Source organism: Nothobranchius furzeri, chromosome 13 (assembly GCF_043380555.1).
Source record: "Nothobranchius furzeri strain GRZ-AD chromosome 13, NfurGRZ-RIMD1, whole genome shotgun sequence".
Classification (NCBI taxonomy): domain Eukaryota; kingdom Metazoa; phylum Chordata; class Actinopteri; order Cyprinodontiformes; family Nothobranchiidae; genus Nothobranchius; species Nothobranchius furzeri.
In genome coordinates this window covers 64,028,030-64,043,003 of record NC_091753.1, presented here as the reverse complement: position 1 = coordinate 64,043,003, position 14,974 = coordinate 64,028,030, and the positions used below count along the sequence as shown (strand labels likewise).

The 14,974-nt window shown below is 44.3% G+C and overlaps 1 protein-coding gene across 1 annotated transcript; it reads left to right on the top strand.

Moving 5' to 3' along the window:
• The first annotated feature begins 1,070 nt into the window (after positions 1-1,070).
• On the top strand, positions 1,071-14,231 carry mrps22 (mitochondrial ribosomal protein S22). Its single transcript, XM_054733795.2, has 8 exons — positions 1,071-1,229; positions 1,606-1,754; positions 1,830-1,994; positions 2,175-2,318; positions 6,579-6,662; positions 7,497-7,642; positions 7,724-7,832; positions 13,856-14,231. Exons 1-8 carry the CDS (start codon positions 1,106-1,108, stop codon positions 13,946-13,948), a joined length of 1,014 nt encoding a protein of 337 aa, XP_054589770.2. The 5' UTR covers positions 1,071-1,105; the 3' UTR covers positions 13,949-14,231.
• The last annotated feature ends 743 nt before the right edge of the window (positions 14,232-14,974 follow it).

Sequence of the window (14,974 nt, the reverse complement as noted above, 5' to 3'; positions counted from 1 at the left end):
TTTACTGGAAAGACACCATCTGTTCCCATCGTGATTTTTTAACCTACGGGCCTTTATTCTACCCTTTCTTTTTTTTTTGGGGGGGGGGGGGGGGTAACCCAGGGTGGCGTTGTTGTTGCAATCCTTTCTCCTTAATTTATTTATATCGCTAACACACTTGCCACAATAAAACTAAAGTGTATTTAAACTCATGTATGATTTTTGGCAGACCATCACTCCTCCTTTTTCCACCTTCGTCGGCTGGCAAAGATCAAACCATTTCTGTCACGTCATGATCTTGAGACAGTGGTCCATGCTTTTATTACGGTGCGATTGGACTACTGCAACTCTGTTCTATTCGGTGTGAGCAAGGGCTCAATAGCCAGGTTGCAAATGGTCCAGAATGCTGCTGCCAGATTTTTAGAGGGCAGGCGCAAGTTTGACCACATAACTCCTGTCCTGGCTGCGCTTCACTGGCTGCCCATTGATGTTAGGATTCATTTTAAAATACTTTTACTAGTTTTTAAAACGTTAAATGGTTTAGCCCCTCCTTACTTGGTGTCACTACTTCAACCATACACCCCTTCACGGTCACTCCGCTCGGAGAACTTCATGCTCCTCTCGGTCCCAAGAACGCGCCTAAAGACGCGTGGTGATAGGGCGTTTGCTGTGGCAGGTCCTAAGCTTTGGAATAAGATTCCTCTCAGCATAAGGGCCTCCACCTCTGTTGCGGTTTTTAAGGCAAGGCTAAAAACATATTTTCATGACCTGTCTTTTAACCTTTCTAACTAGTTTTATTGTTTTACTTATAGCGATTTTACTCACTGTAGTTTTATCTGTATCGTGTGATACAATGTTTTATTTTCTGGACTTACTGTTTTATGTTTTTATTTGATCAGTGTAGCACCTTGGTGGCATCTTTTTGCCTGTAAGGCGCGGTTTATAAATAAAGTTGAGTTGAGTTGAGTAGCCAGGCGTATCAACCATGTGTATATAAAGATATGTGTTTATACTGTGTGTATCAGGTGTCAACTGCCTTGACACAAACACACTACATTTCCCATGATGCCTTTGGCGCTTCGTGATGAGAGGCCACGCCACGTGCCATGCTGACGTAGCAACAACAATGGCGGCGCTCGGCACGGTGCGCCGCTTCTTTGGAAGCTATTCACGGCTGAAAAATGTGCAACCAAGCAAGCAAACTCCGAGATGTAGCGTGAGGCTGTTCTGCGGGGAAACACAACAGACGCGTATGTTTCTGTTCCCAAGTGTTGTTTGTGTTTATTTGTACACACCGCTGACCTTGTAGCTGATACCTAGCTTCACTAGTTTCGGGATGCGATGATGGGTTAAAGGATTTTTCAGCCTGGGAAGATTGTTTAAGAGGATTTGGAGGTTTTACAGCGATGTGTTCCTGTTTTAATCCGTCATATACAATCTGTGAGTGACACGTTAGGGCCAAACTAAAGAAACGCGACGAAGACCTCACAGTGAATTTAAAGTTTAGATGGTTTTGGAAGTTGTTTCTAGTGATCTATAACCCATTCACTTGTTTGTAGTAAAAGAATCATGAATCAACATTCATCGGTGTGATTATATAGTGTGAAATCTTTGCCACCTCCACAGATTTGGAAAGGCCCCGATTCTCAGATCCAGCTGTGCAGGACATCCTCACCAGGATAACAGGGTTGGACCTGCAGAAAGTGTTCCGACCCATAAAACAGGAGCTGAAACCGCCTACGTATAAACTCATGACCAGTGAACAGCTGGAGCAGGTTCCTGGCACTACTTTAACTTTCGTTGGCACACAGACGCGTCGCGTCTTTAACCCAGTCTTCATGTGTTTCTAGGCAGTACATCTGGCCTCAGAGGAAGCTAAGAAGCGGCTTAATACCCCCCCTGTCCTTCCAGAGAGGAAACCCATCAACGATGTGCTGGTTGTGGATCAGATCCTGGATGGCATGGACACAGCCAAACTTGTCTTCACGGACATCACTTACAGCATCCCACACCGGGTACATGCCTGACCGAGGGCAGGTGTTTAGCTTGAACGAGTTGTGCAAGTTAAAACAGAATGGAGTTATAGTAAATGTTGGTTTTGTGTGTTTCTCAGCCTCACAGTTCATTGTAAACATTCTTTTTAAGGTAACTAAACTCACTCATTGTGAATCATCCTTCTGTTTGAATCACCGAAGGAGAGGTTTATAGTTGTACGGGAGCCTGATGGTACTCTCAGGAAGGCCACCTGGGAGGAGAGAGACCGGATGATTCAAGTCTATTTCCCCAAGGAGGGACGCCTGATCTCACCGCATCTCATCTTCAAGGAGGAGAACCTCAAGGTGAGAGGTGACAGGATTATCAGCAGTGTGAATGTAATGAGATGGAGACAGATGTGGTTAACACACAACCCCACTGACTGTGTGTGAGGTGCAAGGAACACAGACAAGGGAGAGGGTGATTGTCTGCGGGGTGGGTGCCACACTCTTATAACCACATTAAGTGAGTTCACTGTACTCAAATGTTCTCCACAGTCACCAGATCTCCTTCTAATAGAGCACCTTTGGTGTGGTGGAACAGAGACTCGTTGGATGTGCAGTTGACAAATCTGCAGCAATTGCTTGATGCTATCACGTCACTATGGACTCAAATCTCTAAAAGAATATTTTCAGCAACTTTTGAACAATTAAGGCCATTCTGAAGGCAAAAGGGGGTTCAACTCGGCACTAGCAAGGTATACCCATAAAAGTGGCCAGTGTGTGTGTATATATATATATATATATATATATATATATATATATGTGTGTTACTATCCAGGCTGTCTAGGGTGCCTGGGGTAACAATGAGGACACATGTTCTCGTGTTAAAAGTAACAAAACAACATTTATTTACATAAATAAACTCAAAACACAGATTAACAAGACACATCAGCAGCAACGCAAAACGAGTAACAACTAAACTCTCATATTAACCAAATTAATACAAAAACCACGAAAGAAAAATCACATTTTTCCTAATTTCCGAGTGATGTCTTAATTAAAACAAGCGAAGGGGTAAAATGTCCTTTACCCCTAAAAGGGAGAACGGCTAAACACAGAGAGTTTTAAGCTCCCACCAAAGTTGTTACATCAAACTTAACAAAACCAAAAGCTGCTGCGGAGCCAACAGACCAGAGAGAACCTCCCTGGCCTGCTGCTCCCTGAGCTGAGGGCTGGCTGACTTTTATGCTGCTGGTCATCAGGATCAGCTGGGAGGATCTAACTGGGAGGCAATCTAGTGAGATTGGAGTCAGGTGCTGCATCTCCTCTCTCTCTCTCACACACACACACATGGAAAAACCCAAATGGCTCTGAGCCATAACAATATGTATATATATTAGATATTCTGCTGGGGGACAGAATATCTGTCACCTGTATTACATTAAGTCACATAAAGGGCCATGAATGTTGCCAACCTACACATCTGTTCATTTTTTTATTATCAATTTTATGAACGTGTGAAAAATGATCTTGGTAAGAGTCAGACATTTTGATAATGATACTTTTTTGATTTATTGCCCAGCCCTAATTTATATACTGCCACCTCTTAAGCATTGAGCGTGAGACACGCACATCTGACTGCTTCCACATGCTCACACACCACACACACCTAATTTCTCTCAGTGAAAGAGCAAGTGGAGGGCTGTGGACCCCCCCCCCCTCCCCAAAAAAAGGAAAAAAAGTGCTGTCACATGTGCTCACTGTGAAACTGCTTTCATCTGTGAAGAGCATAGGGCACCAGTGGTGATTTTGCCAATCTTTGTGTTCTCTGGCTAATGCCAAACATCCTGCACGGCGTTGGACCGTCAGCACAGCCCCCATCAGTGGACGTCAGGCCCTCATTCATTTTCCATCGTCATTCTTGTAAAGCGCCTTGTGAATTTTATCTTGAGAGGATCTATATAAAAGATTGCTGTTGCCTCCTCCTCCTCATACCACCCTCATGGAGTCTGTTTTTCATCGTTTGAGCAGACACATGCACATTTGTGGCTCGCTGAAGGTCATTTTGCAGGGCTCTGGGAGTGCTTCTGTTCCTTCTTGCACAAAGGTGGAGGTAGTGGTTCTGCTGCTGGGTTGTTGCCCTCCAACAGCCTCCTCCACATCTCCTGATGTACTGACCTGTCTCTTGGTAGCGCCTCCATCTTCTGGACACTATGCTGATAGACAAAGCAAACCTTCTTCCATCAGCTTGCATTAAGGTGCCGTCCTGGCTTAGCTGCACTACCTGAGCCACTTGTGTGGGTTGTAGACTCTGGGTGTGTGAATCCGTGGGCAGGATGCTTACGAGTACGCGTCCTCACCGGTCTAGCAAGGCCGGGTCCTTGCCAGACCGCTAAGACCAGAACCCAGCGGCTCTGAATTCGGACAGTCTAGCCTTCACCTCTACGGTGGCCCGGAGGCCCCGTCACAGCCGCGGCGGCAGCTACACGCAAAGGAAAAATGCTAAAGCTAGCGAAAATGGAGCAGGAATATTAAGGAGCTACAGCAGCTTCACGTCCATCAGCAGCGTTTGTTCACAACCGTTTTCAGGTAAAGTAACTTTGTTTATTCTAGAAGCTTTCAGGACTTACATGTTAACTTTAGATGGTTTCATGTTTGTTTTAAGCTACAGAATGAACTTGTTAAACGTACACAACACATTTCTACAGAGTATTATCATGTAGGTACCCAAATGCATTATAAATGTTGAATGCAGTAGGATGTTTTCTAATGTAAATTGGACCTTAGAACTTATTTTACATCAAATGGGGGTAAAATGCTTTTAAAAACAGGCTTTTTAATTAAATAGCATTGAAGTGTTTTGAATGTGCATTTGTTTATTCAACTTAAGCCTAATAATGATTAGATCTGTCTTAAAAATGTAATTATCTGTAGTTTTCCCTGCTGCTTTTCTTTAAACTGAACAGAACCAGTGTTCTGCAGGTTATATGTTTATTTTACATTTTTCTATAAAAAACTCTTATTTAATCTATTACAGGTCAGCATGCACTGTGCTGCACATCTGCCTCTGTGCTGGTGAAGTTGTGGGTCTGGAGGATGAGTGTGAGGAAGATGTGTGTGGAGGAGGTCAGTGGTGCTGTCCTGCAGGAGGTACCAGCAGACCACCACTGCTGTTAACAGGCAAGTCATTCACAGAGATGTAACAGCCGTCGTCTGAGCCAGCCCAGCGGGCCCTGTAGATGGACGATGGAGTGGACAGTGAGAGGAAGCGTCCCAAAGCTCTCTCTGCAGACCGTCCTGTATGATGTTCCTCTGGCCAGAAACGTCCAGCCACGGGTCTGCTCCAGCCCTCCATCCACGTCTGGATCCTCCTGCAGCAGATCCAGCTGCACTGTTAAAGACTTCCTGCTCAGTTTAAATAAAGGATCCAGGAAGAGTCACTCAGGTTAATCCTGCTTTAACCGTGCATAACTGGTCCATACTGGTTCTGATCTGTAAATAAGTGTAACCTATTATAAATAATCTTGTCTCCTTACCATCTTTTCATTTTCTGTTCATGTAACATGTTCAAAAACATCTGTAATAATAAAACTGGTGATAAAACCAATGACCAGAAAGAGTTATCAGTTAGTATTTGTTTTAATAAATGTGTTCAAATATCAAACAGCTAAATAACATTAACATGATGACAGTAGAAGGCCTCTCTCCCGGGATGACCACCAGGTAAAGCCTCTCCTGACCCTGGACACCTGCAGTCCTACAGAGAAAATCAGACCACAGGTGACAAAAAGGCAATAAACACATTTTTACATTTATCCACACGAGAAGATAAAACTTTTATTCTTCACACAAACAAATTTTTACTTCATTAAAACGTGTCAGCTGTGTAAATCCCTGCATGTAAAACTACTTTTCACATAAGAACTTCTGTAGTTGTGTGTAAACAGCTTCACTCTTCACCTCTTTGCTCCATTGTCCTTAAAACAAATGACTAGTTTAATTCGCCACACACACACACACGGGGGAATAACTGGGGCCTGCAAAATAAACCCGTTCTGGCCGATTTCTGCCTAAAATGTAATTAAAAAACAAATACAAACGAAAAATGTCTACAAACTGAACCGCTTTAAGCTTTTCAGGTTTCTACGGCTAATTTTTAACAAACTTACATTTAAAACTTCGTAGCTCTCCCCATTTTCTCTTCCTGTTGAAAATCCAGAGCCGGCACGCAAAGCATGCTGGGATAGCCTTGTTCTGTGAGGATACAACAGACCCGTCCTCGAAGTGTGGGCGGAGCGAGGACGTGTTTGAGGACGTGAGAATGAGTATGCTTGGAATTCGGACAGTACTCGTCGCTGCGCTGTGACATCATCGACCTCAAAATGCACTCTTACAAGCGTCCTTCCCGTGGATTCGGACACACCCTCTGTCTCGTGTTACCAGTAGAGTTAAAGCTCCACCAACATTTAAAAGTGACCAAAAACATCAGGCAGAAAACACGGTTGTTTAAGTGTTCCCTCTATGTTTTTGAGCAGAACCTACGTACGTGTAAAAAAAGTCACAGAGGGTCTTTTCGTGTGCATTGCTGAACAGCATTACTAATTTGGGTTTATTTTGTGTTAGTTTGTGTTTTCTCAGGACCGCCATGAGGACGTGTTAGACCTGTGTCTGGTCCAGTTTGAGCCAGACTCATCAGATTACATTAAAGTAAGTTTACACATCACTTCCTGGTTTTTAGTGCTCCGTGGTCAGAGCTTTTGTCTCATTTTAGCACTGAGTTGGGCTTAAAGAGCAAGTCAACCCCTACCAGAGTCCAACTCCACTCCCACTTCATGTTTGAAAAATGCAACACATGGCATCCATCCACGTCTGGATCCTCCTGCAGCAGATCCAGCTGCACTGTTAAAGACTTCCTGCTCACCTGGCAGACCGAGAGGGCGGAGCCGCTAACACATACACACACACTCAGGCTCACGACAGCATTGTGACATCATAATGCACCAGTTTACATCATAGCATACCTCTTAGCCAATAGCGATGGCAGATTTAAATTAAAACACAGGGCAGAGTTTTTACCTGACGACGGCACAACACTGCCAGTTTTAGGCAGAATATTTAAATTTTAACTAAGATGCACTGAAGTGCCAAATTATTGACGACACGTGTCTGCAGCACGATTAGACACTCGTTTATTTAGTTTATCAGCAAAAAAAAGTTTATTTGGGGGTGACTTGCTCTTTAAAGCAGATCAAGTTTTTAAAAAATGCAGTGATCAGGTTTTTATTTCACTGTTTTCTTTGATGCTTTTAGGCATGCAAAAGGATTTATCTCCGAATCCACCTGAAAACTAAACATTTTCTACAAATCGCTGTTAAAGTAGAGAATAGTTTTATGGCTGAGAAGGTTGAGGTGTTTTCATCCGTGATGATGCCTGATGCCTAACGTTCTGGAACACTTTCTATTGTGCTTTAACCGCCAGCTTGGTTAAACGTACATCAGACGTCTTTTATCTCTGTCTGGGCGGACTTGTCCTTTTTTTAGGTACATGCGGCCACATATGAGGACCTGGACAAACACGGTAAATATGACCTGCTGCGCTCCACCAGACACTTTGCAGGCCTGGCTTGGTACCTTGTCAGCGCTCGCCGGGTGGACGGGCTCATTGTGGACATGCTGAAGAAGGAGCTGTGGGTATTTATGGTTTGAAGTCCCCTTTTACTGGAGACGCTCCAGGTTTATGGCTGATGATCACATTTTTGTGTTCCCAGGCTGCAGGACGCCGTGAGTCTGGTGTCTCTGTTCCACATGGTTCATCCTCACAGTGAGTCGGCTCAGGAAGCTGCCAGCCAGCAGGCCGCTGGCACTGAGCTGCTAAAGGTGGGAACAAACCAAACTGTTAGGTTTTTATTACTACCCCCCCCCCCCCCCCACACACACACACACACACACACACACACACACACACTAGGGGTTGTATGAACTAGTCGACTTGACCGCTCTCTAGTGACGTTTTATGCCTTTCAGCGACTAGTCGCTGTCACGTGATAATGAGCGGCAAGATGCAGTCCACGGAGAAGACAGCAGGTGACGAGCCCCTGTGCGTCGGGAGGCGACGCGCTGTGCCAGAGCGTCGGTACTGACACCCGCCGTAAAACGGACATTTAACCAAATTGTGACGTTTACCCTCTTGCAATTTAACCTTCCCCTCACCCCCATCCTAACCTTAACCAGCTTGCGCATGCAAAGCTCTGATTGTTGACGCGCTCCAGACGTCTGCGTCCTGAGTACGGCCACAGTAACGTTATCAAATCAGGTGTCGCCACCTCAAAAACTAATTTAACACGCGATCGTTCATGTCGGCTCATTTCCTTTAATGTTTTCTGTCTTTTATTCTTTATTTGTGCCTGATGCGTTTCGCTGCTGTGGATCGGGGCGCATCACCTGTTTTGTCCTCGGTGACGCACCTAAATGATGCGGCCGGCGAGCACTCCGCTATTTTAGCGGTGGGTAGATCTTTTAGAACTGCAGTTCAAAGGTAACTCATAAGGTGAATACCGTATTTACCCGAATATAGGATGACCCCTATTATAAGACGACCCCCCTTTCCAAGAGATTAATTTTAAGAAAAAAGCAAAATTCACTTTTTAAAGAAAATATTTAATATTTGAAAAATTTAGGTAAATACAGTAATACCGTAATTACAGACTACTTTAATATTTACCTATTAATGCAATCACAAAAATCTGTTATGAAGCTTTTGGGGTTCGGTCAGGAAATCAATCAAATGTTATTTATATAGCACTTAATCAAACAAATAAAATCCAACTCAAAGTGCTTTACACAAACGGTACTGAACAAAAAAAAAATCCCCACTGTAGTCAAACTGTAAGAACTTCTCTTAACATGTCAAATCAAGTTATTTCAAAAGTCTGCATGAGGCATTTACTCACAGATGTCCTCTGCTTCGCTCTGCTCAGAGTCACTGTCACTCTCACGCCGCGGTCCCGCCTCCTCCCACAGAATGTCATCCTCACTGCCATCCGATGCATTTGATATGCAACACTTTTTAAAGCCGTTGATGATGCTCTCTGCTGTTACTGCATCCCATGCCTGGAAGATCCATTCACAAAGCCGATGTACAGTCGGTTTTTGAATTTTTCCAGACGGTGTGAGAGCGGGATCACCGGACAGGAGCCACTCTGTGTACCTCCTGCACAGGTTGTCCTTGAAAGGCTTGTTAACCACCACATCCAGCACCTGCAGCTGGCTTGTCATCCCGCCCGGTATGATGACCAGGTCGCCGTTCATCTTCCTCACCTGAGTTTTGACAGCATCAGTCAGGTGTCCACGGAACACATCCATAATCAGCATGTTTCTCTTTTTTTCTGAGCGCGCCGCATCGCGTTCCCCACACCACTTTCAGCCAGTCGACCACAAGGTCGCTCTCCATCCAGCCTTTCTCCTGGGCTCTCACAATAATGCCAGCTGGCATTGGCTCTTTCGGCACAGTTTTGCGTTTTAAAATCACATACGGGGCCAACTTAGTCCCGTCTGCCAGGCACGCCAACATGACGGTGATCCGATTCTTTTCATTTCCAGTTGACTTCACAATAACAGACTTCTCACCTTTTTTGTGCACAGTCACAGATGTAGGCATGTCAAAAAACACCGGTGTTTGGTTAGCATTCCCGATCTGATCCAGCGTGTAGGAGTGTTTTTTCCTCAAGCCAATCACATAGTGCTGAAAAGACTGCAGCTTCTCTGCGAAGTCTGATGGCAGGTGCTGGGCAAGGCTGGTTCTGCGTCGCAGCGCGAGGCCGCTCCGGCGCATCATCCTTATGCACCAGCCGGTGCTGGCTTTAAACTCTGTGGTCGGTATGTTTAACTCCTTGGCAATGTTCAAGGCTTTGAGCTGGATGATGGCTCTGGTAATGGGCAGACCTTCGTTACGTTTCTCAGTAACAAACTCACACACCCGCCTGTCAATTTCTTGGAAGCGGCCGCGTTGTGGACCACGAAAAGCTTTTCTCTTGCTGTTAGCATTTTTCAGACGGTCTTTCTGGATGCGCCATCTTCGGACGTTACACTCCGTAACGCCGTATTTTCTGGCTGCCTGGCAGTTGTTAGTTGCTTCTGCTGCGTTGACAACCATCATTTTGAAGTTTGCGTCGTAACTCTGCCGCAGCTGTTGGTTAACTTGCCTAGTTTTAGATCCGCTTAACCCCAGATTCCTCCCCGCCATTTTTCTTCTTTAGTTCAATGACCTCACCACGACCTCTGCTTAGTCGGCGATTAAAAGACGACCCCCCTTTTTGCATAATTGTTAATAAATAAAAAAACCCGTCCTATATTTGGGTAATTACGGTATATATGAACCCAGGTAGCAGTTTTTCTTTAGGATTGAGAGGAGATGCAGGAAGATAATAAACAGGCAGGACAGAAAAATAGTCAAATAAAACCAAGTTAGTTTTTGTACCTGCTGGTTGCAACAAACAGACACCATTGAAGGTAATCAGAAGTGAGGAACAGAAAATAAAATAATTGTTTTAATGTCTAGAGCAGCAGGAACTCCGAGAGGCTGCAGGCGCATCAGTGAGCTTGCGGCCGCTGCGCAGGGGGAGGTGTGTGTGTGTGTGTGTGTGTGGGGGGGGGGGGGGGGGGGCTGAAGCAGAAACTACCGTTGTTAAAAGAAATGTGTTTAACTTTGAAAATATGGGCGCAATTTTAATTGTCAAAAACTCCAGCGAGGAGATAATGATATTAACGCATTGGACATATGTAGCATTTTTCTAGGCACTCAAAGTGCTTTCCATTATTCACGCACTCTCACATTCACACACTGCTAGTGATGGTAAGCTACTATGTAGCCACAGCCGCCCTGGGGGTGTCATTTGGAAGGTCCCGCCTTTCTCACCTCTGATTGGCTGGAAGGGCTCTACTACGATTGGCTATTTCGTGTAAGAGGAAACTGTTTTCCCTCGCTGCAGGTTTTTGTGTTTACAGCCAGGTCTTGAGGAGTTTTTTGAAGAAAATTTGAACTCATCGCTATAATAAACATCCTTTCCTGTTTAGCAACAAACCAGGTTCAGTTTCTTTCATAAAAGCACCTGAAAAACATCAAATGTGAACGTCTAATAATTCTTGTTGTATTTTATCACACTGTAGACTGACTTTTTATCTCTATTCAGCTCTATTGGGGTTATCTTACTACTTCATTATTAAGCTATCCTGCTTTAATAGGTTAAGGCTGTTTACAAGTTAAAGCTCATCTCGCATCATCAGACTAAATGTGTATCGTTTTATCAAAAAATTATGATTTAGACCTGTTTTTCACCAGTTTTCAACCAAAACGATCTCCTAACACATAGATGTTCTGCTTCCTGATCACGTGACGTGTGACGTATGCGGATGAAGATCGGCTTTAGAGCTGAGATGTTTGTTTTCATGGTGCGGGGGCTTGTTCTGTTGCCCATACAATAAAAAAATGCTTTAGTCGTCATTGGCAGTGAATGAGTCAACCATAAATGTCATATCAGTGAACAGGGAGCTAGTTCAGTGTTTCTCACCCCGGGTACTCATGTGCCCAATCTCAATACTTGCCCTGCAGTATTCAGCAAAGTGCATTTGGTGAAAGTGCCTGTAAGGCTTCGAGTGCTTAGTACACAAGTGACCGGGATGCTGGGCGCTGTTATACTTTTTAAAAAAGCTTTATTAACAGCTTTCAATCAAACAATTATTTGAAATAAATTTACATTCATTGCTGCTTCGTCTAAAAGTTTCTGAGCATCAACTAGTCACCCTTGGGGCAGCAGTAGCTCAGGTGGTAAGAGCGGGTTGCCTCATGATCGGAGGGTCATGGGTTCGATTCCTGCTCCCGCCAGGGGTATCCTGCTGTTGTGTCCTTGGGCAAGACACTTCACCCAACTTGCCTGTGTTAGTGGTGGTCAGAGGGGCCGACGGCGCCAAATGGCAGCCTCGCCTCTGTCAGACCTCCCCAGGGCGGCTGTGGCTACAAGTAGCTTACCATCACTAGCAGTGTGTGAATGTGAGAGTGTGTGAAAGCATCTTTGGGTGTCTAGAAAAGTGCTATATAAGTTCTATGCATTATTATTATTATTATTATTATTATTATTATCCTAAAATGAACTACAGGTACTTTAATTAGAAAATACATATTTTCAGAAAAGGCACTTGAGCCTTTTCTCTCGCAGCAATGGATAGTGGGTAATATCTTCACCAAAGTCTGAATCGCTGCAAATCAAGGGTGCAAAAGGGGCGTGATCAACTTCAGCATTTGAGAATCGGGACACCCTTCACACTCACACCCCTGGTTGGGATTGTGCAGTGAAAGAGCGCAAGGTTGGAAATGCGAGTGTTGGGATTCGGCCAGGGCCCGCTGTCCTGCATGTTTTCCATGTTGCCCTTTCTAACACCAGTGTTTCCCTGCTGCCACACACCTAGGTTTGGGAAACACTGAACTAGACAACACAAATTTAATACACACTGTTGATAATTTAATCCTAAGAGTACGACATGCCAGCCTCATCATGTAGTTGTCTTCAGCAGCAGACCACAGTCTGGGTGGCTCCGTGTTCATCTGAGCTGACAGACAGGATATTAAACATGATCGTCAGAGACATGTGCCCTCCTCTAGTGGTAGAAGATCAATTTTACCTTCAGTCCCAGACACACACTGCCCAATCCTGGTCCTGCAGGACTTCTATCCAGCATGTTTTAGTTGTTTGCCTGCTCCAAAACTCCTGATTCAGTGCACAGAGTCACAGAAACTTGTAAATCACCTGCTGATTTAAGTCAGGTGTGTTAGAGCAGTGAAATAACTCAAACATGCTGGACAGTGGTCTTCCAGGACCAGACACCCCTGTTCTAGAACATTGCAGTTGCATTAATTAGTTTTCATGGGGTTTGTAGTAGTTTAATTTAAGGTGTCTTCTGAAAATAAATCATATGAGTGTCTTTATAAATACAAACTTAGATCAGTGAACAGAAGACTCGATAGAATATTCTAATACTAAAATATTCAGTAGCTGCAGCCATACTGTATTAACTTCTAACATCTCGTTTGTCAACCACGACTGTTTTGAATAAATAACGTAGGCTAAATAAAGATCGGCAGAACCAGTAACTGAGAAGACAACGCAGCAGATCCAACTCCTTAAGAGTTGACGTTTATTTACTTGTTGACTTCTGATTTTCATCGTTTGTTGTTGCAGATGCTTGCCGCTGCTCCTTTTCCCAGCATGGAATGCGTAGCTGGGATCAATCATGGATTAAGTAGCTAGCAAACATAAAAAAGCAACATAACCAATGTTAGAAATATAACTTTCTTGAGGCCTGCTTTGAGGTTTCAAACCTCTTGTCTCATCATCTTTCCACTTTCCACGTTTCTTTGAGGAATAAATGGACACGTTAAAGATTTAGTTTCTCTTTGCTGGCAGGGCCATGACATACATATGACGTGTTTATATAAATGGTCTAAAAAGACTTGAATTTAACTTGAAGAAACTTGCAGGAATTCTGATTAAAATTCACGGTTTTATGGTTTTCTAAAGTCACCATTTGGTTTTTTTTCAGCACAGTTTCTTTTCTGTTGTGTCAACAATCCAGAAATATAAAACACCAAGAAGTTTTTTAAAACATCAGTTGTTCTCATGTAACAATGAACAAGCATCACCGTGATGGTGTCAGTGCTGGGTGTGATCTCTGTTCAGTAAACAGGAAGTCACATGTTCAGTAGTTAAAATTGTGTGCCTGCTTTCACAGCTTTGACCATTCCTCCAGAAGGTTCTTTGGTCTCCTCTATTTTTGATTGTACTTGATGCTCGACCTTGGGTGGACTGTAACTGTTGTCATGACAACGACTGTGGTCCATGTCCCTACAGATCTACACCCAGAAGGAATCCCAGAGGTCAGGCTACATCCAGCTGGCTCTGCAGGCGTTTGAGCAGAGATCTGCAGAGAAGTCCGCTGCCTAACGTTCCCACACCAGGACTCTGACTGACTCACCAGAACTGGATTTGGGTTTTAGATAGTGCTGCACAGACCCAGATCTTAAACTGCAGCTGTACCAGCCCAGCTCTGATTCTCCTGAAAAGTCTTTGTGTGTTTCATTTAAATTTCTGATGTCGCTGAATAACGTCTGGTTTTGGGCCCGAAGCCTGGACAATAAGGATAGATTAATTCATTTTATTATTTGTTTAAACACAATGACATTTGTTTTGTTTTCTTTGATGAAATAAACAGTAAAACATGAACAAGTCACAAGTAACAGCAGCAGTTTGTCATAAACCTACAAAGTGTTCACTAGTTCTGATAAGTTGTAAAACCCAATAGAGGTCAACATTTATACGAGGTGCAGGCTGCTTTGGTGTTTTAACCTTTTGTGGGTATGAGGTTCGATGCAACAAAAATAAACAATAATGAACAACAATCTGCTTCTAGACCTGCAGAAAGAGAGAAGGAAAAAAAAGGGACACAACAACAATACAACAAGATCAAGCTATCACTGCGTCAACTTGATGAAGAAATATAAAATCAGCATTGTTTAACTGAACAGTCACACGATAATAAATCACAGTGCATTAAGTGCCAACCACAGCCTTAAGACCTGTGTTTAACGTGCCCAAGTCCATACTTTTGAGAGCACCATGTGAGCACCTGTGTGTGTGTACACGCGCTTGTAAATGTAAGGTTTCTCTATAGGAGCGTCCAATAGAGAGTGTGAGGGGCCACAGATACGCCCCCTAAAGATGTGCAGGAGACTGGGGGAGCTCCAAGTCCCAGAGATCCAGGAGCTGCCCCAGAGCGCATGAACTCCAGGGAGACTGTGACCAGAAAAGCCCCCGCCCCCCTCGAGAGGCACAGAGGGTCGCCCCGGGGGGGGGGGGGGGGGGGGGGGGGCACAACCAGCAGCCGGCAAAGTCCCAGGAGATATCGGCGGCAAGCCCACAGGCCCGCCCACAGCCTCCCACCGCCTAGCCGGCCGAGCCCAGGACCCAATG